This window comes from Strigops habroptila, chromosome 6 (genome assembly GCF_004027225.2).
Source record: "Strigops habroptila isolate Jane chromosome 6, bStrHab1.2.pri, whole genome shotgun sequence".
In the NCBI taxonomy this organism is placed as follows: Eukaryota; Metazoa; Chordata; class Aves; order Psittaciformes; family Psittacidae; genus Strigops; species Strigops habroptila.
Genome location: NC_044282.2, coordinates 28,857,717 through 28,872,449, shown reverse-complemented (window position 1 = coordinate 28,872,449; position 14,733 = coordinate 28,857,717). Strand labels below are relative to the sequence as shown.

Here is a 14,733-nt window from a genome sequence, read left to right as displayed (position 1 = left end):
GTTAAGTAATCAGTTGTGAATAGAAATGTTTGATGTGGCTTTTACGGTTGAAAACTGTTGTGCATAATAAAGTCAGGAATAGAAAACGCTTAGCTCTTTTTATAGAAACTTTATAATGGAATTTCAGAATGTTGATGGATTTAAAAATAGTATCAGTAATACTTGTTTATTTACCCTGAATTGTTTTCTGAAGCATATTTGCTTTGTAATCCATCAGTTACTAATTACCACAAGGAAATGTCTTTTGGACACTGTGCTTAGGATCTTCTTTGATTATTTTTTAAGATGCTCTTTGTTTTCTTTAGTCCTTAAAGAAAAAAAATTCTTTACAGTTGCAGATGTTGGATGAGAGCAGCTCAGAAACAGCTACCAATTCAACTGTAACTCTCAAAGCCAAAAATGGTACAAGTCTTGCAGTGAAAAAAGAAGGTAACTATTAATATGAGATGGTTTTGCAGTTCTTCTAGGTTGTCTGTATTTTCAGACAACAGACTTCAAATTAGAAGTATTGCAATAAGCCTATTATCAATGCTTTATAAACTTGCTCAGTGTCCCAGGATGTTGTAGTGCAAATTATGAATATGATCTTGTTCTGTGTGTTGAAGGAAGCAGTTGTGAGTCTGTTACTGTTACAGTAGTATCCTAAGATTTTTCTACTAGTATCCTAAAATTTTCCTAAGAAAGTTGTTATATTACTACATTGAACTGAATATGAATCCTGAAGGCATTGATGCCTATTAATGCCTGATTCCAGTAAGTCAATTGTGTGTGTTTGTTCTGACACAGAAAATGAGGTAAAACTCTTCTAGAGACTGTGGGAGAAATCTGCCAGAAACTTTCAAGTACTAAATATCAAGTCGTCTTAATCTGACTGTTGGGTTTTTTTTTCTTCTCCTTTTTTTCCTTTTTTTTTTTTTTTTTTTTTTTTTTTTTTTTTTTTTTTTTTCCCCCTTAGAAAATAAAGTCCAGCATCAGGAGCTGAAGATACCAGAGCTAAGGAGTCTTGAAAGTCAACAGCAACAATCTAGTTCTGGTGAAAGCTATAGAAAGCAGTTGGAGCAGATTAGATTAAACTGCGTTAACACCAGGAAAAAATGGCCAAGTCAAGAAGTGACGCAGAAAAGCTGCTGTAGAGAGGTAAAATAACAGGAATATGTAGTGGTTTTCTAGCTGCAGCAGCCTTCACATGTTGAAAAAACAATTTATTTGTTCTGGATTGTGGCTTCTTGTGTAGAATAAGATCATGCTTTGCCCCCTGTAGGGAAAACAGTCGAGCCTTGAACAATCTGGTCATCCCGTTTCAAAAGGATTATCACCACCAGATGCTGTTACTAAGAAAAGTGATCCATTACATGTTTGTGGAACGCCAAGCACCAGATACAGTGATTATATGGACTGGTAAGCTGCTTCTTTGAGCTGCACATAAGAATGGTAGTCAATATCTGGGAAGACTTTAGCGGTTTTTAACAAGGTTTAAGTTTCTCTTCAGATAGCAAACGATTTCGGAGTGTTTCCAACACTTGATGTCAAATGGCTGACTTTACAATTCAGATTGCATTTAGGGAACTTTGTCTTCCCTGTCAGCTTTTCAGCATTTGGAAGTACACCATCAAATCACTAAATCGTTGTTGGAGCATTTACCTCTTTAATGCCTGCTATGTGACACTATCTTTTGGATGCCTTGTTTTCTTGAGGCTGACAGGCTTTTTAGATTGATAACTGCATATCAGTCTAGTTCCCGTGATGCAAGTGTTTGTGGGTTTAAAAAAACAAGTGTAAGGAATCTAGATGCTTGCAGAATTGAGCACTCAAGTTAGGAAATGCTAGCATTTGTTTATCCATGTAATCAGAAATTAGGCATAAACCACTGTGCATACATTGATAAATCTTTCTAATTATATGATTAGTTACTATTTTCATAAGTCCCTGGTATGAATCACATAGGTAAAGTGTGTGATGAGTAACCACTGTGCCTGTTGGTATGACCTCCTTAGCTGCGGAATTTAGAATATATGTAGTGAATAAATCTCATAGTTGAATTTGATAAAAGTAGTCCTTGAATAGATTCTGTTCTTGCTTCTTTCAAACTTCGGTAATACAAATTTTTTTAAATTAAGCTCTCATTACACCCAGTATGTACAGCACATGGTTAATATGCACAATTATTGAGTGCTTTTGTGTTCAGTGAGAACCATGCTTTTGACATTCCCCCCCCCCCCCCCCAACTTCATCATTTTATTATCCACAAAAAAGTCCTAGGCATATGAATTCTTTTCCAATTTTGATCTTATCATCACTTTATGTACATACTGTAGGGGAAAAAAGTGTATTTGGTAACATAACTAAATGTACAGTAAATACATCAAGGGAACAAATCAAAAAACATCAAGGATTTATTGCAATCTTTAGTTTTCTTAAATACATGATGCTTCTGCTCATATACAGCATAGCTACAGCTCTCAAAAAACCCTTTCATGATTGCCTTGAAGTTGTTTGTCTCAGTATGCTCACTTAAAATTCCTCTTCATTTAAAAAGGTTTTGAATAAAGAACAGTAAGCTGAAGAAAACCAAATGTGGCTCAAACTATCTTGTCTTACAGTCTTCTAGTTATATGGTGCTTTTGTTTTCCAGTTTGTGGGGAGTATCCCTATATCCAGCTAGTATCTGGATATGGAGATTTAATTAGTTACTATGTTCAGAAATAATTCCCAAGTATGTTATAGTTGAAGTGTATTTCTAAAGGACTTCTAAGTGAAGAGGTTAAAGTGGTCTTAATGCTAATTATTGAATGTAACACAGGCTTGGGTTTTTGCTAGTCAAATAGGGTTTAACTTTCAAGAAGCACTGTAGCTTTAAACTTTGTTGGAATAATTTAAAAATACAACTAAATGCATACATTGTTCATAATTTCTTTTAGTTTCAGAACGCCAGTTGTGAAGAACAACTTTCTACCAGGATGTCAAATTTCTACTCCCTACAGCCAGCTCCCATATTTCCTACCACATACTCCAGCAACTCCATTTCAAAACCAAGTTGGTTTGCAGGTAACAATTTTAGGCTGTCTTCTACCATTTTCAGTACATGTTTTCATTGGAGATTTCTTTAGGTTAAATATATGTATGTATTTTTATCTAAAGTACTGTTCATCTTTCTGGATGAGAAACTGAAAGTACTCTGCTTATTTTCCAGATAACTGTTTCTTCATATATTCTTCATGTATATGTCTGAGTTTAGGTAAAAAAAGTCAGCTCTTGAAAAATCAGTTCAGTTGTGTCAAAATCTTGAAGGCTTTGTGTCTGAAATTTTGCCTTTTTTGTGAAGTAGGATCTGAGAAGGCTCAGAAGTAGAGTGACTATTTTTGTTCTGTTATGCTTTTATAATGGTACTACCCACTACAGTGGAGTACCTATAAAGAGAAACAGCCCTTTTTAAAAAAAAACATGAGTCTGAGGGAGGTGAAGTATGAAGAGTTAAGTTCTTTCTTCATTTTAATGCATTTGTAGTGGCCTGAGATCATGTGAAATTGATTATCTTAGACGGGTTGCACATTCAGGTAGACAGAATTGGGGACAGGTTTAATTTACCTAAAATTGGTGGCCGTTCTACAGCTTGGTGTAGTAGCAGCTATAGGCAATACAGGCTCTTTCAGCTTCACAGCACTGAAGTTTGCTAGTTAATAGTTAACTTCAAATAAAATAGTAGGTGCAGGACAGCTATGAGTATGCTGTGACTGAAAGTCTCTTAGATAATCTAGGCATGATAGTTTCTGTAAAGAGAGGGGTGTTTGTAATGAACTGAGAAGCCTGCTTAAAAAACACCCTTTTCTTGACTTCCAGTGTGAAAATCGTTGGTATCTTTTTATGAGTTCAATAATGTTACAAGCCAAGTGGTGATCATTATACAAATACTTTAGCTATGATGATCTTTAGCTTTCAGTTAGAGTTTAGCCTTACTACACTTTATCTTGCTCAGAAAGACCAAGTCAACTTAAAGCATGTTAACTTCATAAAAAGTAGAGCTCTACCATGTCCTGCTGCATGTATAATAACCAATAGTTATTTTATTGCCTCTTTCTGTATTTACATAGATTCCAACTTCTATACCTTCACATGAATGTCTTGCTATCAAAGGAAAAGTTTATACAATATTAAAGCAAATAGGTAGTGGAGGCTCCAGTAAGGTAAGATGCTTCTCTATCCTTTTACAGTCATTCATATAGTAGTAGTTGTATTGTAAGCATACATGGTGAAGTCATCTAAAGAGTGCCTAGTACTAACATGTACAAAGTGTTTGACCCAGAGAACCTAGACTTTTTTTCGATGCTATGCTTAGACTTTATCCCTCATGGATGCAGAAGAAACGTAGTGCACAGATTAGATTTGGTACAACGCAGTTTTATCTGAGTCTTCAAATAGCCTGCAATACTAACCGAATTAATTATTATGAAAACCATTCTTCAATTATCACAGGATGTTAAGTACAGTACTGTTCATTTTAGTGGAGAAATAAAGTAAATCCAGCGAGTAGATAAAGGGAGTGGTGTTGAAGTAAAGGGTAAACAGTGAACAAAACTGTGAAAGGTGCAGTCAGAATACTGAACGGAACCTACAGATCTGGGGAAAAAGTGATCACCCAACTGTCATGAGCATTTAAAAAAGAATTCACTTAAATCAGTAAAAAATGGTGGGAGCCCACTTCCTTTTGCTTTCTGCATGAAGGCCTGAAGGTAGATGGGTTGAATATAATTTCTGTGGTGGAGTGAGTATTAAAATTCTTAATAAAACTGGCTTTTCTAAGATGTGCTGCATTATTACTGTATATCTTGATTTGAGGCACTATTGTTTAGGGTGGTATGATTACATTGTTGGGAACTACATGGTTTGTAAGGTTGATTTAAAGCTCCTGAAGTGGAGAGACCATCCTTGTATTACTTCTGTAACTTGTGTGAGAAGTGGAGTGTAAGTATGACTGAAGTGGTGAGTGAGTTGCTTTTTGTAGAGAAATTTGAGGTCATAGGAGCTTGGAAAACAGTTCTGGCAAAATCTCTTGTTCAGGAGAGAGAATTATAACAAAAAACCAACACAAACAGTTTTATGTGACTTAAATTTCTCTTCTGCCTCCCACACCTCTGCTTCACCTATTGCTTCTGTCTGTGAAGATTGTATTGCTAATCACAGGGACAGCCTAAGGATTTCTGTAAGGGAAATTTGATACATGCATTCATTGGTTAATCCTCAGTAACAGCCTATGTAGTACTTAATCTGCAGCAGATGGAAAAATCCAGCTGCCTTCCATTCGTGCACTAGGTGGGTGACCTTATCACTGAAGGATATCAGATCAGTTAAAAGGATTTGCCCCTTGTCAACCCATGTTGACTGTGCCTGATGATTGCATTGTCCTTTAAATGCCTTTCAATAGTACCCAGTATGATCTTTCTAATTTTGCAAGGAATTGAGGTTAGGCTAACAGATGTGTAGTTTCCTGTGTCTTCCCTCATGCCCTTCTTGTAGATTGGAATAACATGGCCTCCAGTCAGCAGAGACCTCCAGGAAGAAAAGCTTCCTGTGTTGGCAGTGTACAGCTGTAGAATGAAGCAGGATGGAGGGGGACCTCTGCATGTCACTTAGTTCAGTGGTGGTCTTAAAGCAAGACCAAAATAGAGCAGGTTGCTCATAGAATCATAGAATAGTTAGGCCTTTTGCAGTTGAGTTTTGAGTATTGCCAAGGTGCCACAACCTCTGTGGATGACCTGTTCTCCTGTTTGCCTACATGATAGTGAAAAAAATTTCCTGATATCTAATTGGAGTTTTCCTTGATATTAGCTATGCCTGTTGCCTCTCATAATGTGGTGGTTCAAGAGGAATCTGTCTTACATACCTTCTTTCTGAATAGCTGAAAACAGCAATAGGATTCCCTGTAGCCTTTTCATCTTAAGACTGAACAGGCTCAGTGCCCTCAGCCTCTGATGTGCTATGCGGTCTAACCTCAGTCATCTTGGTATGATGAAATGGATGTGCAGTGGCGGGTCAAATCCTTAGCTCTGTGGGAGGTGTTATTTTGTGTTCTTCATCTTAGGAACATTTCAGACTTGTGATCAAATACACCTAATGAAATATAATGTGGTACCAAGATGGTTTCTGATAGAGGGCTGTTTGCTGTAACTGTTGGCTTCTTTCTAAATTTTTTCCTTATGCTGCCTTGTATGAACTTCTTTGTAAGTTTAGCGTTGCTTCTTGCTTTTGAAAAGGTAGAGTTTTCTTTGAAATTCTGGCTGTGGTGAGATAAAGAACCATAGTAAATCAGAACTAGGACTGAGTTAAGTTATTAACTGATATTGTTTTGCAGGTGTTTCAAGTACTAAATGAAAATAAGCAGCTGTATGCTGTCAAGTATGTGAATCTAGAGGAAGCTGATCAACAGACTGTTGAGAGCTATAAGAATGAAATTGCTCATTTGAGTAAACTGCAGCAACATAGTGATAAGATCATCCGCCTTTATGGCTAGTGAGTAAACACTTTTATTAAAATTGTATCTTTTTACGTAAAGAAGTTGCCTTAAATTTTACCATAAGTATATTTATTTATTTTCAGTGAAATTACTGATCATCATATCTACATGGTAATGGAGTGTGGAAATATTGATCTCAATAGCTGGCTCAAAAAGAAGAAAAAAATTGATCCATTGGAACGAAAGAGCTATTGGAAAAATATGCTGGAAGCTGTTCACACAATCCATGAATATGGTATTAAATAATTCTAGGTATTTGTATAGGTTATGTCAGATGTGTTTAAATTTTGGAGGTGGTACTGCCTTAATTTTGGTATAAACCTGGTGATCTTCAAAGATGGGTGTTTATTGTCTTGTGAAAAATTTTCAGTGAGACAAGACAAATCTTGATGCAGAGGTAGGCTGATTTTGCAAACTCAAAGGGTTCTCTAAGTATTACCATTGTGTGATGCTTTCTATTTCCTTGCAATAGCCAGAAAATAATCTTTTTTGTATTAGACTACATTGTATGCTCCAAACACTGCTTGTTCTCCATTAAAAACTCAAATTTCAGCCACTCATCCTCTCCAAAAAGCTATCATTAATGTCAAAGCTTCTTGCACAGCTCTGTTGTCTTTACTTTGACACAGTGCATCAGCTTTTTCTCCTAGTTCTTCAGGTCTTCCTTTCTTCTTTACCTATGTAGCTGAAGTGCATGCATCTGTATTGTTTGGCTTGTAACATAAAGGAGAGCAGATCTGGATCCTTTTCATATTTAAGGAAAAAAGTGAAGAGACCTGCACATATAGCAGAGAGCATCACCTCATTACAGCACAAGAACACTGGAATATTCAATAATGTAGAATGACAGCTAAAACACAGGCTACATTCTATTGTGATGTGTTCGTGAAGTGAACAGTTCTGCAAAATATAAATGTGGATTGGTTGATTATATGGGTAATAACCAGAATTCATAATCATGTAAGTAGGGTGTTTGAGGTCAGTCGTGTAATCTGCGGTGAATGGTACCTTGGAGATAAGGAAGCAGAGACTATCAGACTAAGCAATGTGGTTCTTTTAAGTACCTGCTTAGCTGATTATTGAAGAGAAAGCTACAGGACTGGATAAGCCACTGAATTGTTCCAGAATAGCAATTCAGTATGGCAGTGTAGACATACAGCCTCTCCCTAACTGAGAGAAACTATGCAACTCAAGTCTCTTGGAGTTATTTTGGGGTGCCTGCAGGTTTGAAGAAGTAATAGTTCAAACTATAAGCTCATGCAAGTCTTAACTGTTTAAAAAGAAATGGAAACACTCCTGAAATTTGCAAAGAATAGCTTGGTGTTGGCCTGGTAAAACTGATCTGCACCTTATCTCTGTGCAAGAGATATAGGTTATAGGAACTGAGCAATAAAAATATCCATAGTAGTAACTTGGATTAACTAAACCTGGGTTGACTTTAAATTTATTTTATTTTTATTTTTTTTTTTTTTAATATACAGGCATTATTCACAGTGATCTAAAACCAGCAAACTTTCTAATAGTTGATGGGATGTTAAAGCTAATTGACTTTGGCATTGCAAACCAAATGCAGCCAGATGTGACAAGCATCATTAAAGATTCTCAGGTAACATACTTCTGGAAAATTGATGTAGACTTCTCTAGTGTATATACTGCTATAGTACTTGCTGATTATGTTAATGTAGTAATTTCAATGAATGCTGAACTTTTATGCTGAATTTGTTTTATATGTGTATATAAATATTCAGATATATGAATTTTTACACGTTTTAATCTAACAGAATAACAATGGCCTTCAGCTTTACTGGAAACAAATTTGCAGGATGCTTTTCAGTGCTTTGGGACAAAAATCTAACTTTTTATCAAGTGAGTTAATTTTAAATGTATGCTTTACTTGAATATTTTTACATTTTTATGCCTAGGTTGGCACAATGAATTATATGCCACCTGAAGCAATAAAAGATATGTCTTCCTATGGAGAAAATGGGAAATCTCGGTCCAAGGTAACACATGATCCTTTTTTCTGCTATTCCCTTCATGTTAAGAAAGTGATTCAGTCATATATTTTAAAACTTAGTTTTCTCAAAATCTTCCACTGAAACCAGAATACAAGAAAATCCATTGTGCCACAATGATGGGTAGAGATTGAAGGCTAAGTTTATTCCTCTCCCTACCTAAAAGCATTTTGGAGACAGTGTTTAGAAAAATAAGTGCTGAATTAATCAGTAAAATTGCAAGCAAAACATAGTCATACTTTGAAACTCTTTTAAGTGAAAGGCAGGTTTTGGAAGAAATGTGTGATACCTGATAAGGTCTTTTAAAAGATGATGCAATGAAGTCTAGTGTTTTAGGGGGAAACATGTATGAGTTCTGGGTATCCTATTTTTCTGTGCTATGGAGTACTGTGTATTGTAGAACTCTTTATAATTTCACCAGGGCAATGGAATGTGAATGATGAGGAAAGTGAAGGAAAGCACTGAAGGAAAGCAATTTCACCTAGGAAGTCAAACTTCAGTTAAGAGGGGTACATAGTTTTATGGAAAAGTGTTTTAAAAAAGTCTTATGTATGTGCATATGCACAAAGATTGTGACTTTTTAACAGTTAAATAGAAGTATTACTATGTAGTGAATCACAATCTTGTTTTCCTAAATACAGAATAGAATGTTTTATGGATGGATTTCTTTTGTTAGGGATGCGACTTTTTACCTTTTTTAGGTTTCTAAAATTACATGCCAAGTGCAGACTTGTTCTGGAGCTCAGCTGATGTAAGCAGAAATCAAACTAACTATTGTGCTGGGAGTCAGGCTCCCTGTGTGCCTCTTTACCCACCTCCCTCTTCACCACTCCCCCAACCTTATGTGCTTTTCTTAACGTGTTTCAGCTTCAATGGAAGACGTGGGAAGTCCTCCTGTCACGAACAGCACGGGGGGTGGTTGAAGTATGGATCTGAATCCATTAAACCCAGAGGAACTGGGACATAGCTGGCATGTCTCACTGGTTTCCCACTGCAGGGACATAGCTGACATGTCTCACTGATTTCTGAATTCTTTTATTTGTATTTACTCATAAATCTGAAATTAGAATCCTGCTGTTATCAACTACCTATGATTTTTAAGTTCAAGTAAAGTGATTTTTCAAAGATAAAAAAAATAGGTTTCTTGGAGAATATTGGTGAATGAAGACACATCACTGTCTTTGTAGATAATGGCATGCTGTCTTGGTGATTTTTGTGTGATAGTTACTAAGATCTGTTATGCTAAACATATACTGTTAAGTGAAATGACTGTATAAGTATACGATAAATTGACTGAAGGGACTGTTCCTTAAGTGAGGACTAATTTTTTTTTTTTTTTTTTTTGTTGTTGTTGTTGTTGTTGTTGCTATATTAGATAAGTCCCAAAAGTGATGTGTGGTCACTGGGATGCATTTTGTACTGTATGACATATGGAAGGACTCCATTTCAACATATAACAAATCCAATGAATAAAATGCATGCTATTGTTGATCCTAGTTATGAAATAGAATTTCCAGATATTGCTGAGAAGGATCTTCAAGATGTGCTAAAGGTAACTGTCCCTTAGGGTTAATTTTGAGTCAAATAATGGCAATTTTTTAAAGCATATTTTCATAAACTGAGTTGTGCTTGAGAAGCTTCTTTCACAATTAAATGCTCACTGCCACTTGTAGTGACAGGCCTTGTTCCAAAAGAATTAAGCTAGAGCTGCTTCATATAGCTTCCATGGTAAAAGTTTGGCTTAACTCCCTTGGCTGAGCAACATAAAGTAAATACAGTAGCTTTTGTACTGACCATCCCTTTCCCTCACCCTGCATATCTGTCTGCTTTTAAAACTTGGTTCATGCTTTTACTTGAGCCTTAATCGTGTTGCTCTGGAGATAATAAACTGAAATCCATAATAACTTATTCCCTTAACTCTCAGATCTCGGTGTCTTTGTGCCGTTTGGAATAAAAGGATATTGTAGGTTCTGGTCTTCACCTCTTCTGACATTGTTGCTTGAGTAAAGCAGGATACTAAGCTTTAGAATAAAGATAATTGCTAATGAAGGCAATTAGGTTAATTTGGGTCTTTCTGAGTATGTACTTTTGCAGTAAGTAGTTCTGACATGCATCTACATGGTCCCTTAAAGATACTCACTGTTAATTCCTAGGAAAAATTTTAATTTATAGGCAAAGCATCTTCCTCTTTTTTTCATTTGCAGCGCTGTTTAATAAGAAACCCTAAACAAAGAATATCTGTTTCGGAGTTGCTGGTACATCCCTATGTTCAAATTCAAAGTCACTGTCAAACAGGTACACTTATTTTAAAGTACATTTTTATTAAATAGTATTTATAATTCAGTTTAAGAAAACAATGCTTTACTCTTACGTGCACTTACCACTTGTTGGCATAACAATCCATTTTGTTTGCCTGTGTATGTTTCAGAAAAGATTTCAGTATTTTAATTCTTAAGGCTCTTACAAACTGCCCTGGTAATTTAGACATAGTTGTGTACAGCTTTAGTATAACTAAAAATTAATTGCAGGTGTTCCAAATGCAAAAGGAACAACAGAGGAAATGAAACGTATCCTTGGCCAGCTCGTTGGCTTGAATTCTCCCAACTCTATTTCTAGAGCTGCTAGGGTAAGTAAATTGTTTGTGTTTTGTGTGAGACTACATGTTCCCGCAAAGGTTAGGGTATCTGGTAGTGAAAGCTGAAAGAATACATACATCAGAGCTTTAACTACAGCTGGAAAAACATTGCACATGGTAGTGCTTTTGTTTACAAGCATGCAGAATCTCCACATCCTTCTGAATGGGAAGGGTTGAAAGGTTGATGGTAATCTTGATTTTTAGCTTTTCTTCTTTCCTTTCCACCTCCTAGTACATCTGTATTGCTTTATTTCCAAGTCCCCCACTGCCCTAGCATCTCCTCTCTAAAATAGTCCTTACTGTGCAGCCTTGCTTTTAAGCTGCCCAAAACTGTAGTAGGTCTTCTAAGTTAAGAACCATCATTATGGAGAAATGATCTACTGTGCAGGCTTATGGACTGCAATTGTTCTTACTTCCTCAAAGTTGCTGAATTGTTAGCACATTGATGCATGTAGATTAGTCCCTGTATGTTTAGGTATTCCAGCCTCTGTTTACTGCCTGAAATAAAAGCTTGGTAACTCTTTACCAACTTGGTTCTTCCCACCAAAGCTGTCTTAAGTATGTGGATATTTTCTGATTTGAGAGAGAAATTTTAGTATGTGGTCTGGAATGTTTCAGTATGTGATGTCTTATTTCAAATGGCGATGTTTGTTACAAAGCTATAGTTTGAATGCATATGTGATGCAACTGTGTTTTTTATTAACTTTCAGACTTTATATGAACAGTGCAACAGTGGTAAAAGTCTTGATGTATCGGCATTTGCAAAACTTGGGAGTCAAAAATCATGGACCACAAAATGATGTACTACTGTTCAAGATGCAACAGAGATGTTTGGTCTGTTCAAAAGATTTTATGCTGCTAGCTTTTAAAAAGACACTCAGCATAAAGTTCACATTTTTAAATGTTCTTTACGTCTTCTGGTAATGCTTGCAGATCATTAAAAAGAATTTGAGTGAATGCTTTTTCACTGTGGGCTCTTTCACTCTTTGCATGCCACTTGGATTGAACAATGAAAATTACTAGTTGGTGGTTATGGTCTTTGTTACTTATAAAACACAACAGTGTTTGGAGTACAAAAACTTGTATGAGAATCTTCAAGCTCTTGTGCCTCTGAAGCTAAACAAAGAAGTTCCTAGAAGGCCAACTGGTGTACGTGAAAAACATGCAAGTGTTTTTTGACATATCTGCTATGGTATGAATGCAGGGTATTATGCTGTTCTGTCCTTTGCCAACAAATATGTCTGTTAATATGCGGTCAGTTACAATGCTGATATACACATGTAAATGTCACCTAGTTTTTGAGGTGTTCCTGTGGTTAAGTGACATGATGGAATTGCTGTTCTGAAGTTACATGAATCGAATGGCTTTTGTTCTATTAAAACTGCAGCTAAAAATCCAATATGCTTTTCAAATTTCAAAATAATAGAAAACCCATTGAGATTAATGATGGTCAGAAATTACTAATTTGGGCTTTTAAAAGCATTAATACTAAGAACTCTTTAAAATATACCAAGTGTAGCAGGACCGGTTTTTATGTGATTGTTGGTGGGTTGATTGGGCTTTGTTTTAAGAGCTACATTTCTGGTGCAAGTGTAAGAATTCTAAATTTACCTAATTCAGAGATGTTAAAATATCTAATAACTTTAAACTGGGGAAAAAAAATCCCTTGCCTTCGGTTTCATGACAGCTGCCATCCTGCCCTTTGCCTTCTAAATTGTGGAGCTCTCTTTATTGATCAAGCATTTTGAATGGTCTGTTTTGCCTATCATTCATGATAGCCCTGCTTATAAAGAGCCCAACTTCATTATTAAAGTGTCTCTTTCATTGTTTAGCTATGTGAATTGAGTATGACATACTCCTTGATCAATGATGGAAAAAGCTGGTCAGCACAAGGGAAGCTTTCCTTGACAATTTCTGCCTGTTGGATTACTCAGGTCATGTTACCTTACCTTCAGATGAGCACTGAAATATTTTAAGTCTTTGTGATAGCTTTTGTTATTTGTGTTTAAGTTTGGATAACTGCAATTGGAAAAAGATGTCATAACGTAATGCTTCACAGAGACCGAAGTTGAGGGAAGTTTGTCTTTTGTTGTAAGCGTGTATTTAAATAGTCACTTCCCCCTTCTGAGTATTTTTTTTCTTTCAGATTTTCTGGATTCACAGGATTTTTTTTTTATTTTTTATTTTTTTTTAATTTTGATCTTAATGTCAGGTTTCACTGATTTACCAGTTGATTTTTGTGCCTTTTTGTTTCTGTGACTTCTGAAAGATCAAGGCTCAAAAATCTGAGCAGCTTGGTGCTACTGGTTACCTCTGAACCTGAACCCGGAAGAGTACTGCGAGATCTTCATAAGGCCTCTGAAGAAGGGGTGTAGCCTAGTTCAGTCTGCCAGGTTTTGTTACCTGACATTGTGTATCCAAGCACTGGAGAGCAAATCCAGTGCCTGGAAATTCTTTCTGCCTCTGTGGTGGAGGGGCGTGTTCATAGCACTTCCGTCATCCGTATGCCATCTGGAAAGTCGACTTTCAGCATCACAAAACACTGGGTAGTTGTGGTTGATGGTCTGAGGATGTGAATATTGTTCTTGAGAACTTTTGTTTTCACCCTATGAAAGAGGAATTCCCACTGCCTTTGCCATGTTTATTAGCAGGGCTGAGATACTTTTATGTTCTCTTTGTCTAGGTAAGCTTATCTTACACCTATAGTAAAAAGCATATTGTACTGCATGCTCTATTCTACTTTCCCTTAGTGTTTATAAGGGATCACTCATTACTGACAACTTTGAAAGTTAAAGAAAATGCCTGGAATATACCTATCTCAACAGCAATATTTGGGAAAAGACTTTATTTCTATGTTCTTGTTATCTTTCCTCCCATTGATGTATCTTTTTTTTATTTTTTTCTTAACTTGCTTGATAGTCCTATAAGAACTGAAGAGTGAGAGAAGAATAATGCGCACTTTGATGTCAAATGATGAAAGAAACTTGGAAGTATTGTAGTCTTTCCCGAACTTTAGCTTTGATTTTTAAATGAAGTCTTCAGAGCTTGCTAATGTAATAAAAGCACTCCTTGATAGGTGGGAAACCTTGTTCTCAATTGTCTCATATTCAAAGCCGCAAAACAACTCTTCAAATAATAAAAAGAGTTCTTTAATGAAGAACAATATTTGTGTAATTTTATCAGGCCTCTGCTTAACGTCTGTTTTTAAAAAACTCTTAAGCCCTCACCACCTTCAGTTGCCAGGTAGGACTATGCTGCTGTGACAGAGCTAGTGCTTGTAAAAGAGCGTTCACTATCCCAGGGTGTGGTGTTTCTGTGCCTGTGCAACACCAGCCTTCTTTGTTTCAGGTTAGCAGTGATTCTCGGGGTTACACAGGGATAGTGATTAGGGATGGGAACTACTCCTGATACCCGCCCTTTTCTCCTCAGCCTGGCCTGGCAGAAGGGCGGAAGCAGGGGCCAGAGAATGTGTGCTCACCGCTGTGATGGGGCACATGCAGGAACACCGCCTGTCTCTTGTAAGGACAAACTTGGAATGATAAACTTTGATCTAATTGTTATATGAAATGGGTTGT

At 36.4% G+C, this 14,733-nt stretch overlaps 1 protein-coding gene across 4 annotated transcripts in view; it reads left to right on the top strand.

The window, feature by feature from the left end:
- The window catches only part of TTK (TTK protein kinase), a 28,552-nt gene extending 14,310 nt beyond the window's left edge, over positions 1 to 14,242 (top strand). For 2 of the 4 annotated variants that reach the window (XM_030490557.2, XM_030490556.1), the window contains 13 exons: positions 333 to 429; positions 956 to 1,137; positions 1,262 to 1,398; positions 2,919 to 3,045; positions 4,089 to 4,181; positions 6,347 to 6,504; positions 6,592 to 6,743; positions 7,990 to 8,114; positions 8,431 to 8,511; positions 9,899 to 10,075; positions 10,728 to 10,818; positions 11,052 to 11,149; positions 11,869 to 12,965. In XM_030490557.2, the coding sequence (XP_030346417.1) occupies positions 333 to 429; positions 956 to 1,137; positions 1,262 to 1,398; positions 2,919 to 3,045; positions 4,089 to 4,181; positions 6,347 to 6,504; positions 6,592 to 6,743; positions 7,990 to 8,114; positions 8,431 to 8,511; positions 9,899 to 10,075; positions 10,728 to 10,818; positions 11,052 to 11,149; positions 11,869 to 11,958 (1,608 nt within the window). In that variant the 3' untranslated portion in view covers positions 11,959 to 12,965. Of the gene's footprint in view, positions 1 to 332; positions 430 to 955; positions 1,138 to 1,261; positions 1,399 to 2,918; positions 3,046 to 4,088; positions 4,182 to 6,346; positions 6,505 to 6,591; positions 6,744 to 7,989; positions 8,115 to 8,430; positions 8,512 to 9,898; positions 10,076 to 10,727; positions 10,819 to 11,051; positions 11,150 to 11,868 lie in introns of all 4 variants that reach the window. The other 2 variants (XM_030490555.2, XM_030490558.2) reach the window with 2 other exon arrangements.
- Positions 14,243 to 14,733: the final 491 nt, after the last annotated feature.